Source organism: Emys orbicularis, chromosome 1 (genome assembly GCF_028017835.1).
Source record: "Emys orbicularis isolate rEmyOrb1 chromosome 1, rEmyOrb1.hap1, whole genome shotgun sequence".
NCBI lineage: Eukaryota > Metazoa > Chordata > Testudines > Emydidae > Emys > Emys orbicularis.
In genome coordinates this window covers 162,020,518-162,044,111 of record NC_088683.1, presented here as the reverse complement: position 1 = coordinate 162,044,111, position 23,594 = coordinate 162,020,518, and the positions used below count along the sequence as shown (strand labels likewise).

General features: G+C 46.4%; 1 protein-coding gene across 1 annotated transcript in view; it reads right to left on the bottom strand.

Annotated features, from left to right (window-relative positions):
- The window catches only part of LSAMP (limbic system associated membrane protein), a 419,661-nt gene that overhangs the window by 138,599 nt on the left and 257,468 nt on the right, over positions 1–23,594 (bottom strand). Inside the window, exon 3 of the mRNA XM_065406744.1 lies at positions 11,859–11,984. Coding sequence (XP_065262816.1) covers positions 11,859–11,984 — 126 coding nt within the window. The remainder of the gene's footprint in view (positions 1–11,858; positions 11,985–23,594) is intronic.

Sequence of the window (23,594 nt, the reverse complement as noted above, 5' to 3'; positions counted from 1 at the left end):
TTGAATTTCATTTCCTGTTTGCTCAGCGTGGAGAGCACAGGTGACCACGCAGAGCTCATCAGCACAGGTAACCATGATGGAGTCCCAGGATCGCAAAAGAGCTCCAGCATGGACAGAACGGGAGGTACGGGATCTGCTCGCCATATGGGGAGATGAATCAGTGCTAGCTGAACTCCGAAGCAGTAAACAAAATGGCAAAATATTAGAAAAGGTCTCCAAGGCCATGAAGGACAGAGGCCATAACAGGGACGCACAGCAGTGCCGCGTGAAAATTAAGGAGCTAAGGCAAGCCTACCACAAAGCCAGAGAAGCAAACGGAAGGTCCGGGGCAGAGCCGCAAACATGCCGCTTCTACGCGGAGCTGCATGCCATTCTAGGGGGTGCAGCCACCACTACCCCAACCGTGTGCTATGACTCCCTCACTGGAAAAACACACAGGGAAGCGGGTTCGGGGTACGAGGAAGACGAGGATGGAGATAATGTAGATAGCTCACAGCTGCAAGGAAGCGGAGAAACCGGTTTCCCCAACAGCCAGGATATGTTTATCACCCTGGACCTGGAACCAGTAACCCCCGAACTCACGCAAGGTGTGCTCCCAGACCCTGAGGGCACACAGGGGACCTCTGGTGAGTGTACCTTTGTAAATATTACACATGGTTTAAAAGCAAGCGTGTTTAATGATTAATGATTAATTTGCCCTGGCAATCGCGGCCAGTACAGCTACTGGAAAAGTCTGTTAACGTGTATGGGGATGGAGCAGAAATCCTCCAGGGACATCTCCAGAAAACTCTCCTGGATGTACTCCCAAAGCCTTTGCAAAAGGTTTCTGGGGAGGGCTGCCTTATCCCGTCCGCCATGGTAGGACACTTTACCACGCCAGGCCAATAGCACGTAGTCTGGAATCATTGCATAACAAAGCATGGCAGCGTATGGTCCCGGTGTTTGCTGGCATGCAGACAACATCCATTCCTTATCGCTCTTTGTTATCCTCAGGAGAATGATATCATTCACGGTCACCTGGTTGAAATGGGGAGATTTTATTAAGGAGATATTCAGAGGTGCCCGTTCCTGCTCTGCTGAACAGAAATATTCCCCGCTGTTAGCCACGCGGTGGGGGGGAGGGGTGAAGTGATCATCCCAGAGAATTGGGTGTGGGGGGGAGGGGAGTTAGTTGGGTTTGTGCTGCATGTTAACCCTGAAACCGCAGCCCCTCCTTTTACATTGCAAACCCATTTTAAATGGCCAACCCAATGGGTGCTTGGTATGGGAAATGAGAGCACTACTGTTTGAAACCATTCCCACATGTTAAGAAGGTTAAAAAAGCCAAAAGACTGGGTCTTACCATGGCTGCCTGCAAGCCGAAATCTGTGGCCTGGCACTGCGTGAGTGATCTCTCACACCAAACCGGGAGGCCCTCAATATAAGAGGAAAAATGCGACCTTGTAACGAAAGCACATGTGCTGTGTAATGTGAACAGCAAAATTTAACGTGAAAGAGTGTACCCACTGTTCTCTAAAATGTGTCTTTTTTAACCACCTCTCCCTTCTCCTCCACCAGCTGGAAATGTTTCTCCTTCACAGAGGCTAGTGAAGATTAGAAAGAGAAAATTGAGGACGCGGGATGACATGTTCACAGAGCTCCAGATGTCCTCCCACGCTGACAGAGCACAGCAGAATGCGTGGAGGCAGTCAATGACTGATTACAGAAAAGCACAATATGAACGAGAGGAGAGGTGGCGTGCTGAATCGCGGGATGAACAGAGCAAGTTGCGGGCTGAAGAGGATAGGTGGCGTCAGCTTTCAGACAGAAGGCAAGAGTCGATGCTCCGGCTGCTGGAGCATCAAACTGATATGCTCCAGCGTATGGTTGAGCTGCAGGAAAGGCAGCAGGAGCAGAGACCACCGCTACAGCCCCTGTGTAACCAACAGCCCTCCTCCCCAAGTTCCATAGCCTCCTCACCCAGACGCCCAAGAACACGGTGGGGGGGCCTCCGGCCACCCAGTCACTCCACCCCAGATGATTGCCCTAGCATCAGAAGGCTGGCCTTCAATAAGAGTTAAAGTTTTAAACTGCAGTGTGTCCTTTTCCTTCCCTCCTCCCCCACCCATCCCGGGCTACCTTTGCAATTATCCCCCTAGCTGTGTGATGAATTAATAAAGAATGCATGAATGTGAAGTAACAATGACTTTATTGCCTCTGCAAGCGGTGCTCGAAGGGGGGAGGGGAGGGTGGGGTGGTTGGCTTACAGGGAAGTAGAGTGAACTGGGGGGGGGGGGCGGAGGGTTCATCAAGGAGAAACAAACAGAAGTTTCACACCGTAGCCTGACCAGTCACAAAACTCGTTTTCAAAGCTTCTCTGATGCGCACCGCGCCCTGCTGTGCTCCTCTAACCGCCCTGGTGTCTGGCTGTGCGTAATCAGCGGCCAGGCGATTTGCCTCAACCTCCCACACCACCATAAATGTCTCCCCCTTACTCTCACAGATATTGTGGAGCGCACAGCAAGCAGCAATAACAATGGGGATATTCTTTTCGCTAAGGTCTGAGCGAGTCAGTAAGCTGTGCCAGTGCGCTTTTAAACGTCCAAATGCAAATTCCACCACCATTCGGCACTTGCTCCGCCTGTAGTTGAACAGGTCCTGACTCCTGTCCAGGCTGCCTGTGTACGGCTTCATGAGCCATGGCATTAAGGGGTAGGCTGGGTCCCCAAGGATCACGATAGGCATTTCAACATCCCCAACGGTTATTTTCTGGTCCGGGAAGAAAGTCCCTTCCTCCAGCTTTCGAAACAGAGCAGAGTGCCTGAAGACGCGAGCATCATGTACCTTTCCCGGCCATCCCACTTTGATGTTGGTGAAACGTCCCTTGTGATCCACCAGGGCTTGCAGCAGCATTGAAAAGTACCCCTTGCGGTTTATGTACTCGGTGGCTTGGTGCTCCGGTGACAAGATAGGGATATGGGTTCTGTCTATCGCCCCACCACAGTTTGGGAATCCCATTGCAGCAAAGCCATCCACTATGGCCTGCACGTTTCCCAGAGTCACTACCCTTGATATCACCAGGTCTTTCATTGCCCTGGCAACTTGGATCACAGCACCCCCCACAGTAGATTTGCCCACTCCAAATTGATTCCCGACTGACCGGTAGCTGTCTGGCGTTGCAAGCTTCCACAGGGCTATCGCCACTCGCTTCTCAACTGTGAGGGCTGCTCTCATCCTGGTATTCTGGCGCTTCAGGGCAGGGGAAAGCAAGTCACAAAGTTCCATGAAAGTGCCCTTACGCATGCGAAAGTTTCGCAGCCACTGGGAATTGTCCCACACCTGCAGCACGATGCGGTCCCACCAGTCTGTGCTTGTTTCCCGGGCCCAGAATCGGCGTTCCACGGCATGAACCTGCCCCAGTAACACCATAATTTCCACATTGCTGGGGCCTGTGCCTTGTGAGAGGTCTATATCCATGTCAATTTCCTCATCACTCTCGTCGCCGCGCTGCAATCGCCTCCTCGGCTGGTCCTGGTTTTGCTTTGGCATGTCCTGGCTCTGCATATACTCCAGGACAATGCACGTGGTGTTCATAGTGCTCATAATTGCCGCGGTGATCTGAGCGGGCTCCATGATCCCAGTGCTAGCTATGGCGCCTGGTCTGAAAAAAGGCGCGAAATTAGTATCTGACGGACCAGGGGAAGGAAGGAAGGAGGGAGGGAGGGAGGGAGGGGCGAGTGACGACATGGCGTACAGGTACAGGGAATTAAAATCAAGAAAGGTGGCTGTGCATCAGGGAGAAACAAACAACTGTCACACAGAATGGCCCCCCCAAAGATTGAACTCAAAACCCTGGGTTTAGCAGGCCGTTGATTTCACGGAGGGAGGGGGAAGCTAATGAATACAGAACAAATGTATTTTTTACATCTTAAGCTGGCAGCTGACGGTGCAGCATGACTGATAGCCACTGCAGTACGATGATGACGGATACCAGTCGTAATATACTATCTTCTACCAAAAGGCAAGGGGCTGCTGCTGTGTAGCAATGCAGCCCCACGTCTGCCAGCACCCAGATCGCCCTTGGCCTCTTCTGGGTGCTTAGCAGAAAATACTGGGCGCTTGGCAGAAAATAGCATACTACGACTGGTAGCCATCATCATCAAGACAGTTCAATAGGACTGAGCATGTCTGCCCAGGTGCCTCTGATCGAACCGCAATATGACGACGATGGATACCAGTCATAATATACCAATCTACTGCCAAAAGGCAAGGGGCTGGTGCAATGCAGCCCTACGGCTGCCAGCCCCACAGCTATCAGTCATGCTGCACCGTCTACCGCCAAAAGGCAGTTAGCTGCTGCTGCTGTGTAGCAATGCAGTCCCACGTCTGCCGGCACCCAGATGACATATGGTGACGGTGAGCTGAGCTGAGCGGGCTCCATGCTTGCCGTGGTATGTTGTCTGCACAGGTAACCCAGGTAAAAAGGCGCGAATCTATTGTCTGCCGTTGCTCTGACGGAGGGGGAGGGGCCTGACGACAGGTACCCAGAACCCCCCGCGACACTGTTTTGCATCATTCAGGCATTGGGATCTCAACCCAGAATTCCAATGGGCAGCGGAGACTGCAGGAACTGTGGGATAGCTACCCATAGTGTAATGCTCCGGAAGTCGACGCTAGCCTTGGTACTGTGGACGCAGTCCGCCGACTAGAGCACTTAGAGCATTTTATGTGGGGACACACACAATCGGCTGTATACAACCGATTTCTATAAAACCGGCTTCTATAAATTTGACCTAATTTTGTAGTGTAGACATACCCTTAGAGACTAACAAATTTATTTGGGCATAAGCTTTCATGGGCTAAAACCCTCTTCATCAGATGCCTTGAATGGTACTTAGAATATGTGCTAACAGCTGATGCTAAACATCTGTTCCACCTTGCATTTAGCTGTGACACTCTGAGGACCTTTCCCAGACCTCCACCTGGCTCGAAAGCTTGTCTCTCTCATCAACAGAAGTTGGTCCAATAAAAGATATTACTTCACTCACTTTGTCTCTCAGCACTTAGATATGTTTATAGTGAAAACAAGTATATGTGTATTTAACAAAGTACTGAGATTCAAGTGATAGCAAGTAGTAATATTGTTAACAAATAGCTACATATAAAATATATTCATAAAACATGCATTCTATAACCTAAACGTACTTTACTAGATACCTTCATGTTTTATAGAGCAATGCTCACCCAAAGTCCTTCCAGCATTTTCCAGCCAGGCTTGGCTGTGCTTTTCCACTCATGAGACAAATCACACTGCCAGCTTGCCTCCTCAGTGAAAGATCCAGCGGATACCTCTGCACTCCCAGATATATCCCAAGAATCCACTGTCTTTATTCAATCAGGATTCCTTCTGTTTGTTTTTTCCTATATACTCCTTTCTTGTAGATTTTGCAGTCTCTTGGTTAGCCTGTGGCTCAGTATTCAAGTAGGGATACACTGTGGAGTATACAATATGCCATACCCAAATGGCCAGACAGGCAGATAAGTGTTTGTTACTCCCAACCCAAAAGGAACCTGTTTGAAGCATATCACCTCTTGGTGACCTGCCTTTAGGAACATAATTTCTAGTATAGATGCATAACGGCTCAAATATTATCCTTACATACGTTTCACGATTACGTTGACCAGCAAGCTACTGGCTCTTAGTAGAAACTTTACATGCCACCCTTTGGTGAACTACGGTCTGCATACCTGACCCAGGGGATCCCTGTAAAACCCTAGGCATCCCCCAAATGCTTTCTGCCAGTTGGCATTAAGAGGTCCCTGGGTCACAAACTACTCATTCAGAATCCATCTCTGTGCCATCCTGAAAGCAATGAAATGAATTGGGAGCTGATGACATCCCAAGGAATGACATTTCAGTTTTCATTACTAGAGTACCACCAAGAATTAAAGCTGATTTGCATTGATATTTGCCATCTGAATTATTAAAGGATTCTTTTCCCCTTGCTTCAAATGATACAGGCAACAGCAAGTCACAATTTAGCAATCTCGTGGGTGAGGAAAGGGAGCTTCCTACAGGCAGCTTCTGGGCTTGGAAACTTGTAGCTGATGTGAGAAAAATGTCTGATTTTTCTCCACACCAAGGATGGGAGGGGGAGGGAAGGCAAGGAATAAAATGGTTTTTATGAAGAATTTTTCTTCCCACATGCACCCATCTATCTTTCTATGCATGGTAGTTCTAGAGAGTCCATCCCCACGGAATCCAAGCATCACGAGAAGCGTCCCTTTCTTCCACTGCATGAGCAGTGGTCCATCTTTTCCTATCACTTGTTTTCTTTTCTTCCACTTTCCAGCTGGCAAGAAATAATTCCAGTACTAACTTAGGTGATTAGGCAAAAAGTGTGCAATGAATAAACTGAATGAAAGAAAGCCGAGAGAAATAAGCCAGCCACATCTTTCGGTTAGTGTACAAAACAAAGGTAATTCTGTCCCCTGAGATTTTTTTTAAATCTCTCTATCTGTCCATTAGCCCTCATACATAGGCATGATAACTAGGGAATGAATTCCTTTTGCTCTGCAATCATGTGTTACACCATCCAGCCATGTTCTACAGCACTCATTTCGATTGGCCCACTAATTATCTTCTCCGCTAGGACTGCGTCTAATATTCCAAGCCTATTGGCCTCAGATGGCCCCCCGTTTAGAAAGAAAAAAATAATAATAAAAAGAACCTGCCAGAGAAATATGGATAAAGTGAAAGGAGAGAATGAAACATCCACTGGTCTGAGTGAGTTATACCTAGGGACAGTATTAAGGACTGACTTACCATTGATAGAAACAGGAGCATTACCCCACTGGAGAGCTGCCTTTCCAGTGATTATCCAAAACCGATTTCTAGGTCTGGCATATCGTGAGATACGAGATCCTAAAATTAGGACACTTTGGTTCCTAGGAAAACTAATTTAGATTATTTTTTGAGATTTCTGTATGTGCGAATACTAACATTTCTGTCACCAGGAGGCCTGCATGCTGATATGCATCAGGCAGCCTGGTGACCCCAGCCATGACCATGTGAAAAATAGATCAGGACTTTTCAACCAGTGGGTCAGCTACAATCATCTGAGACAGCAGCAAACCCCCACCATTGCTAGGGACCTGGGGGAACCCAGGCAGCGAAGAAAGCAGCAACTGGTTCCCTTGCCCCCTACTGCCTGGGATTCACCCCTAGTCTGCCCAGAGGCTGTTCCTAGGTCTCACCTTCTGCATGGTGCACTCCTGCGGGAAATGAATATCATCATTCCAAAGTGTTGTGGAACTGGCCTGGAAGCAGCCCTTCCACGACCCCAGAGTTGAACACTGTGTGGATGGAGAGGAGGGAAGAAGGGAGACTCCCCCACTCCACTGACCACGCACCCAGAAGCTCAGCTCAGAACCCTCAAAAGCCGGAAGCAAGGCCACCATCCAGCCACCATCACTGCATCAGACCCCTACACCAGCCTCAGTATCCCACCCTCCTGCAGGCCCAGCATGGCCCCCATCTCCCACCTAGCACCCAAAGCCATGCCAGGTTTCTTGCCAGGACCCTAACCTACCTCACAGTCCTTGTTATAGAAAGAAACATGGGATGGTCATCCAGGGTTGATAACAGATGTGATGTGGTTCGGTCACAGAGACCCCCTTGGGACTGTCACCCGATGTGCTGAATTTACCTCTGAGCCAGTTTTCCCTGACAGCTTGGGACTCCAGAACCCTGCCTTCTTGAACCAGACACGCAAGCCTGCTGCAACACAGACCCAGGTCTGGTCTATGCCCCCAAAGCTGTAGACTTTAACCAAAAACTGCTCAGTAGGTCACCTATCTCCAGCACCCAGAAACCCAGTTCCCAATGGGATCCAAACCCCAAATAAATCAATTTTTACTCTGTATAAAGCTTATACAGGGTAAACTCATAAATTTTCTGCCCTCTAGAACACAGCTAGAGAGATATGCACAGCTGTTTTCTCCCCCAGGTATTAATCAATTCCTCTGGTTTCAATAATAAACAAAAGTGATTTTATTAAATATAAAAAGTCGGATTTAAGTGATTTCAAGTAATAACGGACAGAACAAAATAAATTACCAAGCAAAATAAAACAAAACACTCAAGTCTAAACCAAATACATTAAGAAACTGATTACAGATTAAATCTCACCCTCAGAGATGTTCCAATAAGCTTCTTTCACAGACTAGACTCCTTCCTAGTCTGGGCCCAATCCTTTCCCCTGGTACAGTCCTTGTTAGTTCCAGCAGGCATCTTAGATGAAAAGCAGGGGCTCTCTCATGATTGGGACCCCCTTTGTCCAGCTCCACCCCCTTTTATAGCTTTGGCACAAGGCGGGAATCCTTTTGTCTCTTTGGTCCCCACCCCTCCTTCTAAATGGAAAAGCACCAAGTTTAATATGGATTCCAGTATCCTGTGACATGGTCACATGTCACTGTAAGACCTCATTCTTCATTCCCCATATCACTTACAGAGGAAGGCTTGCAGGTAAATAAACCCATTCACAACGAATTGTCCTAGTCAATGGGAGTCATCAAGATCCTAAGCTATCATTAATGGCCCACACGTTGCATAATTACAATACGAGCTCAGAGTTATACTTCATATTCCTAGTTTCAGATACAAGAATGATACATTCATACAAATAGGATGACCACACTCAGTAGATTATAAGCTTTGTAATGATATCTTACAAGAGACCTTTTGCAGAAAGCATATTCCAGTTACCTTATATTCACACTCATAAGCATATTTCCACAAAACATTATGGAGTGCAATGTCACAACGGTTTTTTCGTAGGTCCAATTATACAAGGCTCAGAGGAACAGAAACACACGTACCCTAAACCATTTTGAAAACCACTTAAAGTTATGTGTAATATCATGGTGATTTAAGACCAGATGCCCTTTGATCTAGCACAACTAGAACCAAATGCATTGTACTCTTGGGAGATTCCCAGATCCTTTCTGGTGGAACAAGACACCTGTTTCTAAGTGGGATAGGTCTGGAATATAATTAATTGACAATCCTAAATCTATTAAAGATAAATTATGTTTGCATTGAAGCCTAGGTTCCTCAATACAAACAGGGTCTTATTGTGCTAGGTGCTGTACAAAACAACATATAAATTAAAGATGAACCCTCGCCCTGAAGAAATTACAATTTAACTATAAGACATGAGACAACAGATGGATATTAATAGGAGATCACACACAAAACCCCACACACCCAATGAGACAATACTGGTCAGTGTGACAAGCAGTGGTTTCAGCAGACCAATCATTGCTGAGGTTTTTTGTAGGTATTATGGCAGAGGAAAGGTTTAAAGGAGGGATCTGAAGGAGGGCAAAGGAGGTGGCTTTGCAGACGGTTTACAGGTAGCTCCTTCCATGCAGAGGGGGCAGCATGGGAGAAAGCATGAAGCTGCCCGCTGGAAAATTTAACAAATGGGCCATGAATACTGGCACCTTTGGGAGAATGGAGGCAGGCGTCAACATCTGGACAGCACATAAGAGAATAGGTAGGAGGGGGGGAATAGATCATGAATGATCTCAAAGGTGAAGAAAAACCTGCGTGTTTAAAGTGGTTGAGAAGTGGGAGCCAGTAGAGGGACACCGAGAGGGGTGAGGTGACAAGCAATGAGCCAGGAAAACAATCTCTGCAGCTATGCTCTGAATGGATAGAAGTGCGGCAAGATGGGATTGGTCTCGGCTGCAGAGGAAGAAGTTGCACTAGTTGAGACAGGGGATGAGGGCCTGGATGAGAGTCCAGGTAACAGGGACTGCCCTTCCTGCATCTCAGAACGATGCAATTCCACATTTGTTTAAAAAAACAAAAACAAACAAAAAAAGGTGTGTGTGTGTGTGTGTGTGTGTGTGTGTGTGTGGCGGGGGGGTCCTTTTCCTGGCTAGCCTTGGTGTTGTTCTAATGGCCACTCCTTGAAAGCCCCAAAACTGGCTTGGAATATTAGAAGTAATCCCAATGTGGATCAATCAGTGGGCAAAGTACGGGTGAGGCAGGCAACGGGGCATGCCATGTGCAGTTTATTGTATGGCTCTGCAATTGATCACATGCATATAGCAACCATCCCTCTACAGTCTCTTTATCAAAAATGACTATTACTGTAGGATCTGAACACTGACATAGGTGGCATCTCTCAAATCTCGAACTCTTGTATTAAATCTTCATGGAAACTAATATCCATGTATTAACTGAAACAATGCTACAAAACGCTCGGTGCATGACAAGGAAATGTCTCCCACTTGAATACAAAGAGAAAGAATTTCAGTCCTCACCTCTAATTCTGATACTGTAAGGAGATCAAAGGTTCAATAAGAAATGCATCTTATAGCAAAATTGCCCCTGGGGAGTAAGCGGATTGTAAATACACAAATTAAAGAAAAGAAAAGGAAAAAAAAAAAAAGGTCATTTTCCTACACACCTCAGTGGCACATGCACACTCAATATTGACAGTAACAGAAGAGAAGAACCAGGCAATTGATGACACCACAAAGAAATCACACTTCGCCCCCCTGTCTCTGTTCCCACCGCCATCTCTTCCTGGCAGTGTTTTTACTCTCTCTCTCTCTCTCTCTCTCTCCCCATTTCTGCTAGAGATGGGCCAAAACCACAAAATAAAGGTCTGGATTTCAGCTATCCCAAAGCTGTTTAGAGTGGGAGTATTTTGATTTGGCCCATGGGGGCAAGACAGGAAATGTGGAGTAGAACCTAAACTCCCCCAAATTTGGAGGGGGGAGAAGGGGTTTGGATGCAGCATTTGGATTGAGTCCCATCTCTAATTCCCTCGAGTTCTCTCTCTCCATCTCTTTTTCCTCCTTCCCTGACTCTCTCCCTCTCTGGTTGATGACTAGCACAATGATTAGTTTCACAGTCTCTTGCACTTGAAGAAAGTTTCTGCTCTAGCAGCTTGGAGCCTTCCTCAGTAAACAAACATTACAATACCTTGTTGTAAATCCCATATTCAGTGCCCGATCCTGGGAGTTTTCCCCATTGACTTGAATGGAACCAGGAGCTAGCTATAAATGAGAGCAGGGGAGGAGAACATCTCCCCTCAAAGAAAAGCATGGGGAGGGGCGAAGAAGAGGCACATGTGTCCTGTTCTCTTCCCTCTGATAAATCTTCAAGGGATGAATAGTTAGGAGACTCCCTGCTTCCCTAGCTGTCTTCCCCAGGGGGTCAGTGGGGCTAATGACAGGAATGTTTGCTCTCCAAGGCTGCCAATTGCTGCAATAGCAAAGGAGTAATTAATAATGGAACAGAGCTGGCTGATTTCTTGCTTGCTCTGTGCCCTACTGGGTCCTCCTTTTCTGCCATCCCATCCTTTAATGGGGTGCAGCTACTGTCTACAAAGGCTGAAAGTAGCATGTGATGGCTCATGTCACCACATGCCTCCTCTTTGATGCAAAAGGATTGGAAGCCAATTTGGTGATTTTCAAAGGATCCTACTGGACTTATTATTAGATGGGTAAGATCTTCCCCCTCCCTCTCTGCAATTAGTGGATGTGATCCCTTTGCCCCTGCAGTGTGCCTTGCTGGCACCAGAAATTACAGCAGCTAGATGAAGACAACAGATAAGATGCAAGCAGAGGGTCAAGCATATACAGCTCCTAGTGGACACCATTTAAAAGGTTCCCTGAGACAAACTGATTATTATGTCCCGTACAGCCTAATGTACAAAATACCCTTCATGCATTTAAAGGGTTCCTTGGCATTGTTCATCACATGGACTTACCCCTCTTTGTAGCTGCCAGACTCACTATTGAAACTGCCTCTGGTCACCAGCACAGTGTATGCAGAAGAGCTATGCTGCGTGACTTACCTGTCGGGGTGAGGTGTCTCCAGGTGATGACAGGCTCGGGGCGTCCATTTGCCATGCACACCAGGGTCACGTTGCTGCCCTCATTCACAGTGACATCCGAGGAGATATTGGAGATCTTTGGTGGAACTGTGAAGACAAAAGAATGATGGAGCAGGTTACCCAGAGTTCTGAGGCCCCATGAGCCTGACTCACCCAGAGTCAGCCCCACTGAACCCGCCCACAGACAGCACTAATTATTACTACTACTATTTGTTAAACTCCCCACAGCCCAACACAGAAGAAGTTATAGTCTTGGCCTCAAGAAGCTTGCAGTCTAAATAGAGAGGCAAAACAATTCAGGCACAAAATGCTATAGATGACCCAGAGGATGTTTCTACCTGACAACAGAGGCCCGACCTGAGCGACCACTTTGAGGTACTGACAAAAAAAACCCAGCTGCTTACTGGAGTTGAGGCCTCCATTGACGCTGGAGCAGAATTGTGCTCAGTAAGTTTATGGATATTTATTAGGGAGTTACTGTAAGGTAGGAAATTGCTCAAGAAGGAAAGTCCCTGGCTCACCGGCCTTTTAATTTTTACATGGTATGTGCATGCCAGCATTTCTCACTTACAGAAGGTGTGTGATCACTTGGGGGCTTCCTGGAGTTGGTGTGTTTAAAGAAGGGATTTGAAGGAAAGAAGGGTTGGCCACTTGGAGCACCAGAGAGAGGAGAGAGGTCCAGGGGTAGGCAATGACATGGAAGGATACAGGGAATGGTAGTGTAGGAGGCTTGGGCAGAGAGAAGAAGGAAGTGGAATGGAGATATAGGGAAGGCCAGAGGAAAGCCAGAAAGTACTGAGAAGAGCCAAGCTGGGCCAGATGCCCTTAAGAAGCAGTTTGCTTTAACTAAGGCTATTGCCTTACACAATTCCTTCAATGCCAAGGGGCTAAATTCAGTGGTGATGTAAATAGTGTTGTTGGGGAGTTAAATAGCAGGTGTAAGCCATAAAGCAGCATAGCTTGCATGGCTGTGGCATTCAGCAAGTATGCCAAATGAGCGCAATTTTTACACACTGGGTGGATGGAAGGGAGATATAGAATTGGAAGAGTAACCAGCAAAAACAAAAACAAAAACAAACAAACAAAAAAAAAACACAAGGGAGTAAGGGAAGATGGCTGGGGAGGGGAATGTTTAATAATGCACCCTCCTGTTAGCTGCTTTCTGACTACTCAGCTATAAGAATGATCTCCCGGGGATATCACTGCTCCAAATATCTTCCTATGGCAATCACATTGTGTTGCAGTGCACTGCAAGCTTCAAGCATCCTGATCACAGGCTATTATCATGCTGCTGTTGCTTTATGTTCGGTAAGGGATGGGTACTCACAGAACTTGCATGACTGAACTGGGGAAGCCAGTGTAAGTAGGTGCCACAAGTGTGTCAGTGCTCCAAACTCATTTCCACATTCAAAACAGCCCAGCTGGGTCCTTCGACAGTTCTGATTGCCCATCTAGCTGGCTTCTGGAGAGCCAGGCCTAGAGGCACTGTGCAAACTTCCTAACTCACACTGGGCACAGGCCAAGACTATGTATTAGTTATTATTACATCTCCTGAGCACAGACAAGGTATCCTGCTGAACAAGGCACTGTTTTGTTGGCAATGTAAGCAATTGCTCACCAGAGGTTGAGCTTGCAACTTGCCATACCTGGTTTCATTTGTGACCTAAGTGGCCAGATTTTAACCCAATACAAATAACTAGCTCCTCCAGTTCTTAACTATTTAAAGCAAACTCTGTTGTGGAGTCTTGCAGCTGGTGATAATATTTCTGTCGCAGGTTTCATCCAGAAAGAGCCCAATAGGCGTCACAACCAATATTCACCCAATCTGGAATGAAGGGCAGCACACAGGGCAATGCACTACACTGTGGGGAGAAGGAGAAAGAGGAAATTTTGGCTAAGGACACTGGAATAAACACTTGTCTCACAAAAAGTGCCATGGGATCTTTAATATCCAGAAGAGTGGACAAGACTTTCCTTTGAGGGTCCTTAAAATCCTCCAGGTAACATTTTGTCTATTGGGGGAATTCCAAGGGTTGAGCTGACTTCACTAGGATTTGAACTTGTGACCTGAAAGTTAGGCCACTAGGTCTTCCTCTAAGGCAGTACAGATTGTTCCAGTCACCTGTCTCATATCCATGCTTCATGCTCAGGGGATGCAGGGGAGCTCACTAAAAAGACTATTCTTCCCTCCCTTCTCATTCTCAGCTTTAGAGTGTGTGTGTAGTGGGGAAATGAAACAAGATCATTTTCTGCTTTGCTTACCACAGAGTAAACAGACAGATGCTCCCTTCCCCTGGCTGAGTTGGTTGACGGCCCTTTGGAGGCAGAGATGCCCACACAAATTGCCTGGGAGGAAGAAAGGCTGCCCACCTGCTCCACCACATTCTTAGGAATGTCCTTAACATCCATGATTGTCCAAAATTACCACTGTCTTCTCTCTCTAGGCCCCAAACTCCTGGCCAGTGTTTCAGAGTCAAGATGAAAAGTGAAGAGAGAGCACAGAGGACTTCCTTCTGCACAGGGCTGCTGTGTGTACAACTCCCAGTAGAGCTTAGCTGGGTGACTGGGCAACAAAATGGCAGATGAAATTCAATGTTGATAAGTGCAAAGTAATGTACATTGGAAAACAGAATCCCAACTGTACATAAAAATTATAGGGTCTAAATTAGCTTTTACCACTCCTGAAGGCTCTTGGAGTCGTGAATAGCTCTCTGAAAAGATCCGATCAATGTGCAACAGCAGTCAAGAAAACCAACAGAATATTAGGAAAGGAATAGATAATAAGACTGAAAATATCATAATGCCTCTATATAAATCCATGATATGTCCACATCTTGAATACTGTGTGCAGTTCTGGTCGCCCCATCTCAAAAAAGATACATTGTAATTGGAAAAGGTTCAGAAAAGGGCAACAAAAGTGATTAGAGGTACGGAACAGCTTCCATATGAGGTGAGATTAAAAAGAGACTTTTCAGCTTGGAAAATGGGGGTTGGATATGATAGAGGTCTATAAAATCTTGACTAGTGTGGAGAAAGTGAATAAAGAAGTGTTATTGACTCCTTCACATAACACAAAAAGTAGGGGTCACCCAATGAAATTAATAGGCAGCTGGTTTAAAACAAACAAAAGGAAGTACTTCTTCACACAACGCACAGCTAATCTGTGGAACTCATTGCCAGAGGAAGCTGTGAAGGCCAAAACTATAACAGGTTCAAAAAAAGAACTAGTCAAGTTCATGGAGGATAGATCCATCAATGGCTATCAGCCGGGATGGGCAGTGACGCAACACAATGCTCCAAGTGTCCCTAGCCTCTGTTTGCCAGAAGCTGGGAATGGACAATAGGATGGATCACTCAATGATTGCCTGTTCTGTTCATTCCCTGTGACCACCTGGCATTGGCCACTGTCAGCAGACAAGATACTGGGCAAGATGGATCATTGGTCTGACCCAGTCTGGCCATTCTTATGTTCTTAGTTTACCAACATCCCTCCTTTATAACACGTTCCTCAAGTGCCCTGAGTTCAGCGTACTTGGTCCTGGAGCGGGGAAGGGGCCAAATGCAATTCTTTGCAGTGACCCCTCTGGCTGGCTCAAGACAGATATTGGACTTCCAAGGGATCTGGGCACAGCCTCCCTCTCCTGAAAAGATTGCTAGATATGATGGGAGGCCTTTCAGAACATGAAGGAGTAAATAGGAAAAATGGGTAGGACAGAAATTTGGGGGCTAGAAGAAAGTCTCAGACAGCCCCCCAGAGAGGTAACAAGAGAACCTTTAGCAGAAGTGGGAATTAAAGTCACATATGTGCCATATGTTTTTGGTGCCTGTCCCGCCCCATCAGGAAAGAGCCACACATAAGACAAGTGAAAATCTGCTCTGGACTGACCCAAAATTGGAATAACAGGTGAGGTGGCAGGACAGCACTGAGGCACTGGCAAAGCTGTTCAAGGGAAGCCAGAGTGGAATCGCAGGGGGTATTAAAAGCCAGTATTGACATTCAACAGTAGAGCTGCAATGAGGAAATATGCTTTGTGCTGCCTTGCTTTTGCCAGAGCTGTCAATCGTCTCAGTTTCCTGAGCGCCAAATAAACCCAGGAAATAAAATAGGTCCGATTCACCAGGCAACCCCAATGCCCATGAGGGAGAAAAGATGACCAGATGGTCACATCTGGCCTGCCACTTCTCATATGAGAAAAAAGGGGCATCCGATGCTGAAAGCCAGTTGGGAATTTAATGGCTAGTTCCTTCCAGCTGCCATCTCAGCCTAGGGGAAGGGATGGGGGGGGAAAATTCACAGCAAGTATAGAGTTTAAAATGTGGTTTAGTTTCACATGTTCAGAATCCAAAGCTGTCTAATGTTAAAAGCTATTGGATGCTTGTGGACAGGCTGATATTACACAAATAGAAGTTGGAAGCTTTTAATTTTGTGGGTGTCAAGCCAGCATGTTAAAATACCAAAGGTGTCACCACCAGCCATGGCTTCCTTTGTAGCATTCTCTCTTGGCGCTCATCACTTCTTCGTACACACCTTTTTAGGACAGTCTTAAAATGAGATGCTTTGACCTTATTTTTTCACATATGAGTTGTGTTGTGTTTCTTCAGTCACAGGGGTGCTTAAAGTAGGGATGCTGAGAAAACAGCTCAGCCCCAAGGACCTTGGGAGACTAAGTCTCCCTTCACAAGCCATCAAACAGTGATTCTCACACATACGGTATGTCAGGGCCATCAAGGAGCGGGCACCAAAATTAATTACATTTGGGTCACTTGGAAGCTACTAACGCTGTCACGGCCACCAGAGTGTGGGGCACCCCCAGCAGAGAGAGAGAGAGCGCGCTATTTCTAGACTCAGCTTTTTGGGGAACCTTAGGGAAAGAGGAGGGGCTTCTTTCATATCCACCTTTCAGGGAGTCTCTCGTGGGGTGACAGAGGCTGCTCACAGACTCTTTCTAGCTCAGGGGGATTGCACTGCCAGGCTCTCAGACTCAACCTCTGTGGAGTTTCCAAGAGGAGGCAATTGCAGCAATTAGACTAACAGAGAGATGGAGGTGGTTGTGGCTATGGGGCAAGTCTCCTTTTCCAGTAATGGCGGGGGGGAGGGGACTCCTGCTTTCCTTTCAGGATGATCAGCTCATGTCACCGCCACTTTGCACCCAGTGCAGTGGTGACGAGCAGGCAGAATACCACATAAGGCAAAAGGGGTCACAATAAAATTCTGTATTGTACATTGAAACACTGTTTTATACCTACAACTATAACACATGCCAGCAACAGATTCTGGATGTTTTTAAATAATTAACTCAGAGAAGAAAGAGTATGCGAGTTCACAGCCTTCTCTCTCTGGTTCATACTCTACGGGGTTCTTGTGATACCAGGTGAACATCTCAGCTTGGCACCAGTGGAGAAAAACACCACACACAATTAGGCATGAGTGGAAGTCTGCTCAGGAGAATCCCAGGACTGGAATAGCAGGAAGTGCTGCAGGTCAGGAATGTGGGGCACTGGCAGAGCTGTGTGGGGCCCAGAACTGGAATAGCGGAGAAGTGGGAGCTGCAGGTGAGGAGCATAGGCAGAGCTGTGTAGGAGATGCTTGCACAGAATCTGCTTGCACTGCACCAGCTCTAGTTAATTGCTGTCAATCCCTCACTTTCATGACAACTACAACTCACTGAAATTTAAATAACAAAAAAGGAGGGGGAAAAAAAAAAAGACATGAAAAACAGACTCAACTCCCCCAGTGCAATCACTGTTACTCTCAGGATGAAAGCAAGTAATTTGTTTCCACACAAAATATTACTGTGTCTCCCAAGCACCAGCTACAGTTACTTGTAACAAAAGGGATGGGGGGCAGCAGGGAAACCAAAAACACTCAAAACATCTGTTGCTGAAATGTGTGTCCTTTACAACCGAAGCCCTCCAGAGCTCTGTAGCCCTCCTTGATACATCCTGGGAAACGTGTGGGAGGGGGCAACCTGTCATCCCAGGCAAAACAGCTACATCAGCCAGCAATGGTGCCAGACGCTTAGATGCCCTACGGAGGAAACTTGCCCAGTGCTGGGCAAAGGCTCAAGGGACCACGTTCTGTGCATCTTTTAACAGACATAATGGATTACATAATGTGCCAGGAATTGGCGAATCAGGCCCCAGGATGTGTCAGGGGTATCATTGCTCAACAATAGAATTTAACTCAGGCGACATCTACATGGGCTTAATCCTGGAATACAATGAGTTAAGGTCACCATTCTCCTGATTAGGAGCACCCTCTGGAGGGAGCAGGACGGATTAATCTTTTGTGGATGCTGGCGCCCAGACTGTGGCCCAAGCCCAGGCTCCACCTGCACTTTGCCCTGAGGCCCCACCCACCACTCACACAGGGGGAGGGGGCGGAGAGTCCAAGCGGAGGCAGGTCCTCCACAGTCTGGGTGCTGGGGCCCCTTCTGCATGTGGGCCTGGCACCATTGGTGCCATTGTAAACCCGCTACTGGGAGTGAGGAGGCAGTTCACACATTTTAACGTATGCACGTTGTCTTCACACCTTTAGTTGATTTGCCCTCACTTTCCTGAGTGTCCCCACCCCGACAAGCCCTCAGACAGCTTGTTCTAATAGATTATAGTGACTCTTCCCTTGTGAGTCAGCCATCTCCAAGATACCTCCTTCTTTGGCTGGTTATGTGCAACCTAGTCCATATGATTACCCACTCCTCAAAATTAGCAGCCCAAGGAGACTTGTTCTCCTTACTTTCCACTGCTTATGTCCCTATAGTCCAAGCGGACTGTTCTCAGCTCTATGAAATAATGATAATACATAGCACTCATGGTTCATCCACAGGTCTCAGAACTCTTTGAAAAGAGTATCATTATCCCCACTCTACTGATAGGGAAGCTGAGGTACAAGAAGGGGAAGTAACTTGCCCAATGCAAAAAAGGAGTCAGTGACAGAAATGGGAAGAGAAGCCAACAGTCAGTAAACCAAGCTTTATGCTCTATTCACAGGCCTCAAGAAGGGCCTTCAAAACAGTCCAGGCAGATACCTTGGGCAAGGTTTTTAGAAGGAAAAAAGAAAGATAAGAACTCATCACCTTTATCCCACCCCACACATGTATTCTTCCTTATTACTTAGCTTCCTCTTCCTGATTACCTGCCTCTTCTCCATTGCCTGGGGATGGGGAAAATGAGAACTCCCACCCACTACTCTACAGGAGCAAACAGAAACCATTAAAGCCCTTCTTCAAAATCCAAGAATCTTACAGCCTCAGGTGCTTCCCGATTATGACTTGAGAGTTCTAATTTCCTCCTCCCTGGCTCCTAATTAACAGCATTTTACAACAAATACAAAGAAACTAATCAGCCCTGAGGCTGGGGGGCACGCTGGTCATCACACACACCTTTGAGCATTTTGGAACTGCCACCTTGCAGGCCACAATTAGGAGTCCTTTCCTGGGGCAATTAATTGGCCTCATTAGCCATTGTAGAGTTAAAGCCTGTGTGAGGACAAAGGGCTTGAACAGGCTGGGCATGCTAGTAAATTCAGCCCAACAGCTAATTTCCCTCACCTGCCTGCAGCAGGCTAATCACCGCTTTTTACACTGGTAACAAGAAACAGCTTGATGCTGCTCAGGTCCATGTGGGTAACAAGCTGAGGGTTACAAAGCAAAATCCAGCCCTTGGGGGTGCTGTGTGCTAATATTTCTGATGCACTTTGAAGATGCAAAATGCAGAACAAATGATATTGTTCTGCATAGGTGACTTCATGCAACAGCTTCTGACTTAAGAGACCCACAGACAGAAGCTGCATCAGGGCGAGAGAGCAGAACAGTGCAGTTACTTCACCTGGGTTTTGTTAAACTATGTAGACTAAAAAAATGTTCCCCAACCTCTCAATCAAGGGTGATGAGATGTCCCGATTTTATAGGGACAGTCCCGATTTTGGGGTCTTTTTCTTATATAGGCTCCTATTACCCCTCACCTCCGTCCTGATTTTTTACATTTGCTGTCTGGTCACCCTAGTCTGTTCTTTCATGTGTTTGTTTTGTTTCACTGATGCCTCTGTTTGCTTCACCAAACTATTCCAAGCAAATTTAAGCTTTTTTAACCTGCTAGAAACCAAACACTTTTCAAAATGTATTGCAGTGTGATTTAAATAGCATGAAAAGTAGCTCCATTTTGTCATCTAGACCAATACTGTGCCAGCTTTGGCCCCCTGTATCCAAGTAAAAGTCTCTGCAGAAGCATCTGCACACTGCCAGAGCAAAAGTTATCATTTTGAACGTTCAATAGTTGGTTTAAGTGGCAAGGGGGATTTGTGATTGTCCTGCAGTTGATAACAATATAGTGACTAACAGGATGTGGGGACTTAAGCATATGTATACGTAAGCTGTCTTGCTGAATGGTGTAGAGTTTCAAAGAACCAACATATTTAAAAGGAACAAACTGCTGACAAGCCATACTCCCTCGTCCAAAGTGAGGCTCCATCTCATGGACTATAGATAGGTGACTGGTCTATTTGTCTGCATGAGGATGTGTGGCCACATCTTCTTACTAACAGAGAGAGGCCCGAACAACCCCCCTTCAATATTAACACCCTCAAGCCACTGAAAATTTAGGATCTAGATCAGTAACTCTGTAGTTCATCTCTATGTAATTCATTAATTCATTGTTCCATAGAACAATCAACTAGACATTTCTTCAGAGAGTCCCCTTGACATGAAATTATTTTGTTTCCTGAATGGCAGGGAGACTCAAAAGAAGAAACAGTCGAAATCTCAAACCATCCTGAAAACTTCTGTGGGGTGGGGTGAAGCAAGAGGGTCTCTATTTTCACCTTCACTCACTCAGCCTTCAACCCAAACCCCAACCCTCCTCTTCAACTGATTCCAGTTCCAGGACTGAACCCAGCCTTCTTGGCCCATCTGTTGATGATGTTTGTCCATCCACACACAACTCTGAAGAGTTTGGTCTGGTTAAACACCCACACGTTCAGGATGAGGATGTGCTGAATCCACCTTTGTAGCTTTTGATAGCGCACAAAGCCTAGATTCTTGGCCACATACTGAATATGGATATGTCAAATCATGGAAGGAAAACGAAATAAGCTAAGTGTATCCCTGCTGAAATTCCCCTGAGGAACTTGGACCACTATGTACAAAGTATTGCATCTTTGCTGTGAAACTGATTTTTGACTAAAATACCAAACTCACAGCGTGGCAATAGCGATGTCTTTATTCATAGCACATCTCTCTAAGAGGAGGTTCTCTCTGTTCACAATCCAAACTGTTCTGTTGCTTTCAGCCTGCAATATTGACCCCAACTGCTTTTTGACTAACGTACATAGGCAGACTTCCGGTGAATAAACAGCGTTGTTGACATATCATGTGTAAACAACAAGTTACAGAAGTGTTTGCTATGCTAATTCTGAGGGATTAACCCAGGGGACGCTGCCTAATCCCCAAATCCTAAATACTTTGAGGACTAGGGATGTACATGGAGTTTAGCATTTGTGATTTAAGTATTTGTATGTATTTTCCATGGACTACATTTAGTGCCAGAGGGAGTTATTTGTGGGACTGAAATAATGCAAGATCTGGTCTTCTCATGATTTTATTAACCATCCAGAAAAAAAAATGCTGTGAGAAGAGCAGCTCCCTTCATATTTCAGTCCCAAAGACGGATCTTAGAAGACCGTGGAAAACACCCTGCAAATAGAAGTACTAAGAAAGTCAGGTTTACCTGAGTCGTAGTTGAACTAAAATGTACAGCTCTGTTAGGGCTTGATCCAAAGCCCACTGAAGTCAGTGGGAATCTTTCCATTCATGTTAATGGCCTCTGGATCAGATTCTTAAAGGGCAAGGATAGAAGGTGGCCTTCAGGAGTTGCGAGACCTAGGAGAGGAAGGTTTCTGGACAGTGCAGGAAGAGCCAAGTCAAAACTCTTATTTTAAGTGAGTCCTGACTGGACCTGGCTGCTGGTTCCTAGCTCTTTCTTTGGTAGGATGGTGTAAATGGGGAGAGCAGGCTTGGCATGGAGTGGAGCTGAGACAGAGCCCAAAGGGGTTCCAAGGTAGGAGGTGCAGGGTGAAAGAGGTTTTCTACCCGATGGGAGGAAGGTTGGAGCTTTCTAATAATTAAAGAGGGAGTAGAGATGAAGAAGTGTGAGAGGCCTTGAATTGAAGCTGGAAGTGGGGATGGAAGAGTGAGATGGGAAGGGAATTTCCTCCACTTACACCCCTCCGAATGAGTATAATACACTCAGTTGTATTCTTGTGTGTGGTATTACAGGTACAATTTTGCTAAATCTTTCAGCGGCTGCAGCCTGAATGCTCCCCATTCAGCCCTCACATTACTGACATTACCACCTGGCTACAGGTAAATAGTATTTCCAGAAGAGCAGCCTATCTGCACCACCTGGTGGAAATCTGCATGTGAGTTAAAAAAAAGGAGGTTTCTCATTAAATGCCTCTCCACTGGCTCATCTGTTTGAAAACTATCACATTGCCATACTGATGAACACTCCATGAGGCAGTGAGTTCTGATGCTGCAGTGCACAGTAGTGACTTGCATGTGGCTCAGAACAAAGGATGTGGCTCAATATCGACACATTCAAATAGCTTTGAAAGGACAAGGCTCACCTGCAAATCGAAATGCATGTGGCAGATTTAACAATTACTCTGTTTGGAAGTTTCACTTCCTAATACGTTCAGGTCTGCAAATTGGGTTGGAGATCTTGTGATAACCATCTTTTGCGAGTCTCATCTTACGCGCATTTAACATACGCGAATTCAGCTTTGCGCAGTCAGCAAAACCAAAAGAAAAAAAAAAAGAGAGAAAAATAACAATTTAAATACTGTACCTTTAGTGCGGGCAATTCCGCCCACCATTACACTCAATGTAATATTGACTATACGTGATTTTCGCTTTACGCACTGACAGCGGAACGTAACCCCAGCGTAAGATGAGACTCGCCTGTATTTCAGGATTCTGGTGGAACCAAAAGTATTGAGTGGTATTTTGGTGTGATCGGTTCCGATCCCATGCCAAAGTAGGAAGTATAGAGGTGCTAGGACTGGAAATAGAATGTAAAAACTGTACTCAGACATTTCAGAACCTCAGAAAAAATAATTCTTGGGTTGAGTTCAGGCAAAGCTTTTGAGAGAGGTGTGGGTGTTGTGACAGACCCAGACCAGTGGGGTACAGGAGTCTGGTAGAGGGCAAATATACTGGTCACTGGATGAGTGGTTTTCTGTTCCCTGAGTGACCAGAGCAGGGGCTGCACTAGAGTAATCAGGAACCTGCTAGAACCAGTTAAGGCAGGCAGGCTAATTAGGACACCTGGAGCCAATTAAGAAAAAGCTGCTAGAATCAATTAAGGCAGGCTAATCAGGGCACCTGGGTTTTAAAAGGAGCTCACTTCAGTTTGTGGTGCGAGTGTGAGGAGCTGGGAGCAAGAGGCGCAAGGAGCTGAGAGTGAGAGGTGTGCTGCTGGAGGACTGAGGAGCACAAGCGTTATCAGACACCAGGAGGAAGGTCCTGTGGTTAGAATAAGGAAGGTGTTTGGAGGAGGCCATGGGGAAGTAGCCCAAGGAGTTGTAGCTGTCATGCAGCTGTTACAGGAGGCACTATAGACAGCTGCAGTTCACAGGGCCCTGGGCTGGAACCCGGAGTAGAGGGCGGGCCCGGGTTCCCCCCAAACCTCCCAATTGACCTG